Source organism: Microcaecilia unicolor, chromosome 4 (assembly GCF_901765095.1).
Source record: "Microcaecilia unicolor chromosome 4, aMicUni1.1, whole genome shotgun sequence".
NCBI lineage: Eukaryota > Metazoa > Chordata > Amphibia > Gymnophiona > Siphonopidae > Microcaecilia > Microcaecilia unicolor.
The window spans coordinates 307254113-307265080 of NC_044034.1; the positions used below are offsets into that span (position 1 = coordinate 307254113).

At 37.2% G+C, this 10968-nt stretch overlaps 1 protein-coding gene across 1 annotated transcript; it reads right to left on the bottom strand.

The window, feature by feature from the left end:
- Positions 1–838: 838 nt before the first annotated feature.
- NKX2-6 (NK2 homeobox 6) lies at positions 839–10495 on the bottom strand. Its single transcript, XM_030202503.1, has 2 exons — positions 10189–10495; positions 839–1437 (listed from the first exon to the last, which is right to left on the bottom strand). Exons 1-2 carry the CDS (start codon positions 10493–10495, stop codon positions 839–841), a joined length of 906 nt encoding a protein of 301 aa, XP_030058363.1.
- Between the last annotated feature and the right edge of the window lie 473 nt (positions 10496–10968).

A 10968-nucleotide genomic window follows, 5' to 3' on the forward strand; every position in this document is an offset into this window, starting at 1 on the left:
GTATTTCTGGAAAGAGTAAAGAAGTGATTCACATCTACCCACTCAGTATTTTGTAGACTTTTATCAAATCTCCCCTCAGCCATCTCTTTTCCAAGCTGAAGAGCCCTAGCCTCTTTAGGCTTTCCTCATAGAGATCTCATCCCATCCCATTTATCATTTTTGTCACCCTTCTCAGTACCTTTTCTAATTCTGCAATATCTTTTTTTGAGATGCGGTGACTAAAGTTGCACACAATATTCGAGGTGTGGTCACATCACGGAGTGGTACAAAGGCATTCTCTGCATCAGATTATCCGGATCTCTTCTGTGGCTGACTTTAACTGGATACCTCCCTGGCCTATATATGTTAAATTGCCATGAACTATCATCTATATCAGATAATTTCAAATTCTGCTTGTGAAATTATGGTTCCCTGTACAAACACATACATATATGCACACTCCCAAAATACTGTAAAATAAATTCTGTTAAACAGGTTTCAAACCCATGTTTATCAAAATGGAGCTGACATTTTTGTTCTTGTCAAAATACTAGCTCTCAGCACGTTTTTATATAGAGTGTATAAAGTGGTGTAAAGTTGAAGAAGGGAGAGTTAAAATGAAAGGTGTATTTCCAAAATGAACAACCAAGGAAAACTGGCCCATTTCTTTACAGGGATTTATAAAAATATACATGTGAGTCAAAAGCAAAGTGCACAAAGAAGACCACCAACTCCAGTTTTTGGTTGCGGACAATATTTAAAAAGCACCTGTTTCCATTACAAGCCTCCTGGACAAAATGGATGTACTGAGATACCAATTCTTCCTTCTTATGTAACTTCCCGTTGGGTGTCAAACAAGTCACAAAGCTCCGATCCCTTTCAAAGTGGCTCGTAAGTGCCCCTGCTGGCTCTGTGCAGCCCTAGCTATGCTGAGGTTCATATTCATCACATGGGTTGCAGATGGGGCACTGGCAGATACTACTGGGAGTCCTGTGTAATTGCAGCTATAGTCCTGGCTGTAAGGAGTGTGGCTATAGCTGCTGTAGTAGGTGTTGTAGGAATAAGGAGTAACAGTAACATTGTAAGAGTGGGCATAAGCCTGGGCCCCAGCGAGGCAGGGTTTCCCATCTCTGACCAGCACTGGTACTGCCACCCTCCTAGGAGGAGGTGGGTGCCCGACAAGCTCCAAGGATTTGTCTTGCCTTTGCCTCTTGCACTTGTACCTTCTGTTTTGGAACCATATCTTGACTTGAGTGGAGGTGAGTTTTAATAGGCTGGCCAGGTGCTCCCTTTCTGGGGCTGAGAGGTATCTCTGCTGCTTGAATCTTCTTTCCAGCTCAAAAACCTGAGTCTGGGAAAAGAGGACCCTCGGTTTCCTCCTCTGCCTCTGTTTGGAACGCTCAGAAACTTCCTCCTTTCTCTCCTCAGGCACCAAGGATTCTTCAACGGCACATTTTTCTGCCAAAATTAAACAAGAATTCGTTGGCAAGGTGAATTTTTTTTTGTAATATACTGCACAGATCTATGGCTATAACCTATATAGGGAATATCTGTAGGTATCTAAAAAACAACTAAAGATTCTTCAAATATAAAATCTGTAGATACCTAAAAACCAAAACAAAAAAGGAGCTATTGAAGCCTTCTTCTGCATTTGTGAATAATTTTCATTCTAAAAATGATCAGCACTGATTGCTTTACAGGCATGTAATGAACTGTGCTTAAATTCTACAGCACACAGCTCAAAAGGGGTGTGGCTATGGGCGTTCCTAAATTTATACACAGTATTATAGCATGTGGCTCAGTCTGCATAAATCTACGTGCAGGGATTTACATCATGTTTTTGTTGGTGTAAATAGATGCATGTAGTTTTAGGCGCTGGGATATCAGCTATGCATATTCTATATACCGCACCTAAATCTTATAGAATATGCTTAGGTGAAAATGATTTCCATGCAGATTTTCCAGGTACTTTATATAGAATCTTCCCCAAGAGGTATGAATTCAGCAGCAAAGTGTACAACATGGCCTGGTATCATTTGATAGTCAAGTAATTAAGGGGTCCTTTTAATAAGCTGCATTAGGAATTAATGTGCACCTAAAGCAGCAAAAACTGTATTAACATGGGACACACTAAAGCATCATGCATTATTTTTTGCATTTGCATGCAGTAACTGAGCACTAAAATAAAGAGGGTTTTTTTGAGAGGACATATCAAGGGCAGAGAATGACCATTTATGATTATCTGGACCACTGCCTGTTGAGGATAGTCTGGATAATTCGCGTTGAACTGTAATATAGCAACATAGTAAATGACGGCAGATAAACACTTGAATGGTCCATCCAGTCTGCCCAACAGTCACATTCATTATCAATTCATTGAGCCTGCAAATAGGTGGGAAAATGTGGGATACAAATGTAACAAATAAATAAAATAAATTCATGATTAAATAAAAAAATGAATATATTATATAGTTTATCACGAGTCGTTATCTGGTAAGTTAGGACTGCTATATATGTGGTCCTACTTGCCTAGAAAGCTATCCAGGCATGGCACTGAATATCAGTGGTGCCCAGATCACTTCTGCCTTCACTCCACCCCAGACAATACTGGCACTAATTGGCAAATGCTGCTGTGGTCTGTGCTGATTTTCACTAGCACACTCTGATTCAGTGCCATCAGCACTGGACTCAATCCGTGTGATGTGTTTACTTGCACTATAGATCCCAAAATTTTTAAGTTAGTCTAGGAGCTTGAAAGGTCTTTTTTTGAGGGGGGGGGGGGGAAGCTGGGTTCTTAAATTTGTGTCCTATTTTCACACAAACTTTTTTTAGCAATTAAAAAATTCATCTTGTTAGGGGTTCTAAACCCAGTATCCAGTCCTCGGGACACACCGGGCCATTCTGATTTTCATGATATCCACAATAAATATGCATGAGATAAATTTGCGTGCACTGCCTCCATTGTATCCAAATTTATCTCATGCATATTCATTGTGGATATCATGAAAACCAGACTGGCCTGGTGTGTCCCGAGGACTGTGTTGATAACCCCTGAGTTAGCAGCTTAACAGTGTTGAGTTCCCCAGACCTCTTTTCCTAAAATCCACCCCTGTTACCACTCATTTTGTATGCATCTACATTTAAGAGTTTAGTGAAATTTGAGCATACATGTAAGCATGCAGCCCTAGTAAATTTGCAAAGCGGTGAATTTAGGAGAATAACTCCCAAAGGTGGAAGCATAAATCTTTTGACTATGGGTCCCATTGGTCTGAAAGTAGGGATTCTCCACCCAGTCCTCGGGACACACCTAGCCCGTCAGGTTTTCAGGATATCTGCAATGAATATGCATGAGATAAATTTGCATACCATAGGGTATGCAAATCTATCTCGTACATATTCATTGTGGGTATCCTGAAAACCTGATGGGCTAGGTGTGTCCCGAGGACTGGGTGGAATAAATAGTGTGAGAATAAAAGTTATCCTATACACGATTCTAGCATACAATTAGCAAAACTCACCTCTCTGTGCATACAGGACAGAGGAGTGCAGCTTTCTAGATAAGACAGCTGCTATATGTGTGGTAGAAAATGCTGGTTGTAACTGCTGAATCTGAGGCAGCAGGTGCAGGAAAGAAGTTATATATTAAAAAAAAGTGTTATAAAAGCCTCTATAGAAACTACTAGTTTAGATTTTTGTTTGTTTTTAAAGGAAAGGGTGTTAGTGATTTCCCATTTAGCTTTTAACATAATGCCTGATATACATTTCAGACCTCAGTGATAATGTTAATCCCAACTTCTTGTTTTTGTAGACTTAGTGGGGAGTCGTGTGTGTTTTGAGTCAGGTGATGCTGGGAGAGGCATCTGACTATCATTACCGTTTGGTGATTTTGTTGGCTTGTATATCACCAATTAGCTTTTCTTCACACTAAGCTCTAACACCAGGATATGTTCAATTAGGATGTTATCAAGCATTTTTCAGTCGACCACTTCCTTCTTATTTTTATGCAACTTTTTTTTTTGTAATTTCTAGTGTTGGATGCAGAATTGTACAAAAGAAACAAACAAAATTTAAAAGAGTTTTTTCATTCATAGGAGGAGAACATAAAATAGTTGTTGCATTATATGGTTAGAGGTGCCCCAAGCATACAAGGAAATTTTGCTTCCCTCGGGCTTGAAAGATATTTGTTTCATTCTGCCCTTACTGCGGAAAATAGAATGCTGAAAAAAAAATTTATATCAGGTTTTCAAGTACGAATCACTTCTTACCATTATCGGTTTCTGGGTTTTGCAGTAGGTGTTTCACTGTAAAATGAAATCTCACATTACTGTGTCCAGCTGTGAGGAAGTTATTGTTACTGGTCCCATTGCAAGTTTAAATCAAAAGTTACCATACATGTTTGTCAAATATAAATATTCAAAGTGGCACTTTAAAACCCACATGCCAGCAGGCGAAAAGAGCCTCTTTAAAAGTGGTAAAGTTTGCTTTAATCAAACAATGGGACACTGTGTTAACAGGGTACAACTATTGTAATGATAGAATTGATCAAATTGGGGAGGGGGGTTGCGCTATATGTTAAAGAGGGAATTGAACCAAACAAAATAAACATTCTACATGAAATAGCAGCGTGGAATCCTTATGGATTTGTGAAGGGAAGGATTCTGGTACTTTCATCCACCAGGACAGAATGAACAGACAGATGGAAAAAATGTTTACAGAGATTAGGAAAATTGGCAAATTGGGCAACAGTATAATGATGCATGATTTCAACCACCCTAATTTGACTGGATAAATGTTATATCATGGAGTGCTGGGGAGGTAAAATTCCTAGACGTAATAAATGAATTCTTCTTGGAGCAACTGGTGCAGGAACCAACAAGAGGGGGAGCCATTTTAGATCTAGTGCTTAGTGGAAAGCAGGGCTTAGTAGGAGAGGTGACAGTATTGGGTCTGATGGGGAGCAGTGATCATGACATGATCAAATTTATGCTAATATCTGGAGTGAGTCACAAAGGACATTTACTGTAGCAGCATTGAATTTTCAAAAGGGTGACTATGATAAAATTAGGAAAAATGGTTAAAATGTAGCTAAAAGAATTGGTTGAAAAGGTTAGGACTTTAAATCAGGCATGGACATTGTTTAAAAATACCATCTTGGAAGCCCAGAGCAGATGAATTCCACTTATTTTCAAAGGTGGAAATAAGAGCAAACAATGGCCAGCATGGTTAAAATGTGAAGTGGAAGAGACCATTAGAGTCAAACGAACAACCTTCAAAGAATGGAAAAAAAGAACCCGAATGAAGAAAATAATCACCAACATAGAAGTGTGGATAGTGGAGTGCCACAAGGATCTGTACTGGGACCGGAAATCGGAACAAGTAGTGATTACATTTTCAGATGAAATAAAACTGTTCAAAGTTATTGCAACACATGTGGACTGGGCATCCAAATGGCAGATGAAATTTAATATGGACAAATGCAAAGTGATGCACATTGGGAAGAATAATCCAAATCATAGTTACCTGATGCTAGGGTCCACCTTGGGAGTCAGCACTCAAGAAAAAGATCTAGGTGTCATTATAGACAATATGCTGAAATCTTCTGCCCAGTGTGCAGTGGCCGCCCAAAAAGCAAACAGAATGGTAGGAATTATTAGGGAAGGAATGGTAAACAAGACAAAGGGGGTTGCTTAGCTCGAGTTATCTGTAGCAGGACAAATTTTATTCTTATGGACCCTACTGCAGATAATGAGCTAAGATTTAGTAAACAACCCCCAAAGAATATTATAATGTCTCTGTACTGCTCCATGGTGTGACCTTAGCTTGAGTATTGCGTTTGTTTCTGATCTTGGTATCTCAAAAAAGATATGGTGGAATTAGAAAAGGTTCAAAGACGAGTGATCAGAATGATAAAGGGGATCAAATTCCTCTCATATCAGGAAAGTTTAGGAGGTTAGTGCTCTTCAGCTTGAAAACAAATGAAAGGAGATTTGATTGTGGTCTACAAAATCTTGAGTAGTATAGAAGTGAATTGATTTTTTACTCTTTCAAAAAGTACAAAGACTAAGGGACACTCAATGAAGTTACATGGAAACATTTTTAAAATAGGAGGACATATTTTTTTCACTCAAAGAATAGTTAAACTCTGGAATTTGTCACCAGAGGATGTGGTAACAGTGTTTAGCTATCTGGGTTTTAAAAGGTTCTGACAAGATCCTGGAGGAAAAGTCCATAATCTGCTATAGACAAAAGGAAGCTCCTGCTTACCCTGGGATTGGTAGCACAGAATGTTGCTACTATTTGGGTTTCTGGCAGGTACTTGTGACCTGGATTGGCCACTGTTGGAAACAAAGATGTGCATGTTTTATTAGGCTTCTCAGGTTCTAATTCAAAATGGACTTTTATTCTCCCCTTCTGCAGATAAAAAAAAGAAATATTTGCCCAATATGAAGGCAGGTGGAAAACTCTGAAGCCCACGCCTTAGTTTTCCCTGCTATTCTGATAGGATGCCTGATTGGGCTTCGATTAGGGAAGCTTTGAAAGCTCTTTAAAAACATTTACACAAGGTCGTCCTTTCAGATAAGTAATTGAAATTAGAATGAAGAAGGAGGATTTTACGAACTGTTTATTTTACTTGCCGTTTGAACTGAGTATTCTAAAAGTTTTCTTGCGCAATACTGCTTTTTTTAATACCCTACGTCTTTTTTTTTTTTGTTACGCAGTTAAAAACTTTTGTCTTTCGGTATTATTATTGTCAGCTCAACAACAAATAACTCATAACAAAATTGAACGACATTACAAAATAATGACAACATTTATTAAACATTACAACAAAAGATATTTTTCTTCAAATAAATAATTTATACAATCCATAATTCTTTGGAAGGAATAAATCTGCAGTTACATTTTTAAGGTAACCTCATTTGGTAAAGATGAGGGAAGGAGAAACGTCGTGATAAAGTATGCTTTATATGGCAAACCTCTGAGTACAGGAATAAAGTGATATTGCAACCCTGTATATTTACTACTACTATATTTCTGCCTAGTTTAAGAGCTGCACTTTATTCATCAGGACAAAGTTAACCAGGAATATTATATTATTATTATTAGTTACCTACTGCACCTGAATGTAACTGGCCCTGAGCTGCAATCGAAAGAAGGCTTGAGCCATATCGAAATAAATAAATAAATAAATAAATAAATAAATAAATAAATAAATAAATAAATAAACAATTTTTAATCTAAGGGCTCACCTACAGCTTTATTGCTGCCTTTTAAATTGAAGTGAAATTGAGCAATAAAGATGCTTCTAAAATTAAATTTTATCAACACCCTCTTTCTCCTCCGTCCCTCCTTTAGCTATCCAATCATAATTTTATTTCACTGCATGGTTTCATTTAAATGCCATTTCATTTTTAAAAAGTGGCATTTATATTCTGCTTTACCTCCGCAGGGATCCAGCCAGATTACATAAGTAATCAAATACAACATTACACATGACAATTATAATAAAATTCAACCTATATTACAATGGAAAATGACCATAAAATTATACAATCACTAGAATACGAGCGTGGATTTATAAACGTTTTTATTCAAAGAATGTTGAGCTAAAATAACTTTAGAGAATGTTTCCTGAGTCAACAAATTTACAGGATGTTCCCGCTCTAAGTGGATAGCAAAAATGAATACTTTCTTTACAGACAGCACAATATAAACAGTTTGCAAATGTCATACATTAGTCGTTATCACTTTAAATAAAGTGTTACATAATGTAAATGTCTGCGTCCCCCCCCCCCCAATTAAATTATATATTTGTTTTTGACAAAGTTTCTGCCATAGGTTGTAGAGGAAAACTGTTCTCTTCTTTATAGAGTGAATGAAAACATTGAACGCCACCCCCCCCCCCCCGAAAGTCTAATAGATCATTTGATAAATTAAATGAGTCAGATCATTTTATTTCTCATAGCAGTGCCACTTTGAATAGTTAAAAGTTTGACGGATAAACATGCATAAGGGGAATCTGTCCGGTAGACATAATATTGAACGTGTAGACATAATGTTTGTTTATGTGTAGTTCGTAAAATCGGATGACACCTGGACAATTAGAGCTTAGAGCTTCGTGTGAGCACAAAGCTCAGAGTGCAGACGTTATATGTAAGAGATGTATAACACCAGCCCGAAACGTCTGATGCATGAATTTTATAATTCTATTTTATAAGTACCATGAGTGTTTTTAAAATTTAATCTTAGGGAATTTATATTTACTACGTTAAAAATAACAATTTTAAACCATTGCTCTTATGGGATTTTTAATAGACACCATTTTATTTTTATTTTTTGTCAGATATTATTTTTATTTACAGTTTCTATATAAACTCACAACAGTCTCTTATCTTCTGTAAGATTGAATACCATAATTTTTTCTTATCAAATAGGGATTAAAATATGGTATGGAATATCTTGATACTTTTTCTACGCTAATCTTTAGTGATCAATAACCAGTATATAAAATAGAATTATAAAATTCATGCATCAGACGTTTCTGGCCAGTGTTATACATCTCTTACACAGAAATAATCTCTTATTATAAATACATATAGGGTATTATGGACCAGTGAAGCAGGTGGCTTTTATATATGTTAAAAAGTGTATATTTAGGGATTCTGGGTTCACCCGAGGATCTAAGCTCTACCCTTCCAGGTGTCATTCGATTTTACTAACTAGACACAACCAAACATAACATCACCTATTGTAAACATTGAAGTTAAGAGCTTTTCAATTTATTTATGAATATGCTTGTTGAGCCAAATTGTTACTGTTGTTAAATACGCAGTTTATTACCCATCTGCACACAGATTTCTGTGTAACATATATGCCTGCTTTCTTGCACCTAGAAATGTTCTAATTGGTATATATTCAAAAGAAAATTAATTGCAATGGTAATGATTTTAAAATACCATCCAGTTGTCATACAAAAAGCATTGCTATCCTGGACTGTTTTTTGCACATGTAACTAGAAAGAGTGTCAGACATAAAACTAGATTTTCTTATTGAGGCATTCTGATAGAAAATCAACCAATCGCTCTATTTATTATACATCTAGTTTAATAATGAGTACTTCTCTTCAGAATATATATTTTATGTATTTTCTCTATTTCTAATTCAAGATCACCTCTGTTTATCATATCTATTGTTACTGAATCTTTTTTTCCCATTCATAGAAGCCTGTAACTGCTAACCCTGTAAAATACGATAACAAACAAATTTGTAATTTATATTTGTAATTTATTGCAATATAAGTTCTATTTTTCCATGGCCTGTCTCATACTCTGTTTATGAAATTAATCCTTGGAGCAGGGTCCTTTAATCAAAGCGAATGACTCATTTACCTCTGAAACTTTGTTAAGGAATAATTTTACTCCATGGTTTTCCCGTTCTCCCGTCCCAAAATGCACCACATTCAAAAATGCTGGTTTTTTTTTGTGTGTGAATAAATCCCCAGACATTTACCTACGCATTGTGTAGAGATACCAAATAGATATATGGATAGAAAGAAAGAAAGAAAGCAATACAGAACACTGGGCTTGCAGAAGTATATTCGAAATCAAATAATAACAGCAAAACGGTAGAGGATAAATAAAATGTAAATCTGGCGTCACAATAGCACAATTACTAATCAGACAATATTTTATACAAATAAAGAAGTGTAATGAGGAAAGAAATTAAATGATATGTGAAAATACTGCACTAGTATAAGTAGCATACACTACAGGATGGAAATATTAATTACAACTTTTAGATAGGCATTCATAATAAGATATTATTCATAAAGCTCTGTCGAGAAGGGACTGTCTCTTCATGTTCAAGTGTACAGCGCTGCGTACCTCTAGTAGCGCTATAGAAATTATAAGTAGTAATAGTAGTAGTATAGGGTACTATAATTTTAGTGGATTTAACAATTCTGAAGTTTTGTGCCTGTGAGTTTTTAATAAACACCATTATTTAATCAGATGTTATTTTTATTTAGTTTCTATATACGCTCAATCGCCTCCTATTTTCTGTAAGATAGAGTAGCATAGATTTTTCTTATCAAATGGGGCTTAAAATAGCTTGATAGATAATTTCCGATGAGCTCGCACAGAAACATTGCCCCCTACACGTCTGGGATACACAGAAAGCGTCTATCGTATCTATTTGCGTAGTACCTACTTTGTTCCTCCAACAGATCCAAGTCTTCCTTTAAAGAAGGGCCACGAGAACTTCTTAATGGGTCAAGCTCTTCACTTCTGTTGAGGATCCTTGGTTCACGTGGCACTTTAAAGGAGAATTCCTCCGTGCGGTAATAGGCAGTTTCTGGAGTTTTAGTTGGGGTGTGCAAGTCCACAGGTGACTGCTCTGCGGGAGCCTCCAGGTTTGGGACGAGAAAGCCCTGCTGAAGCTCATCGTGTTGTTTCTCCAGCCGTAAAATATCTTTGACAGAGAAAGGCGTTGATGCCATAGGACTTGGGAGCATCATAAAACCCTTGTCAGTCGTATTCAAAACACTTGACAAGAAAGGAGCGTCCAGTTCGAATGATAACAATATCCAGGCAAAATATATATTTACAAAGCTTAATAATCCGGACAAAGCAAATCCGCCACAATACAATTAAACGTGCCACAGGTATTCCTTTGAGCAAAAAGGTCTTCAAGCTCTCTTCTGCCCGGACAAGGACGGTGGTGGTACATTCACGGCATGTGTGTCCGGCTCTCCTTGTTCCTCTGTGATCTTGGAGTTCCCTCGAGTGAATGGGCAGCCCCCATTCTCTGGCCCATTGGCTGGTCCGGGGTTGTGTAGCTCCTCCTTCCGCCAACAGAGTTGAACCTGGAGATACAAGGGGCTGACAGTGGGGTAAAGGATGAGGAAACCAAAGTGCTTGCCTTTAAGTTAAAATTGAGTAGAGTGGTGTGGTAGCCGTGTTAGTCCACTTTTAAAGGTAATCAAAAGAA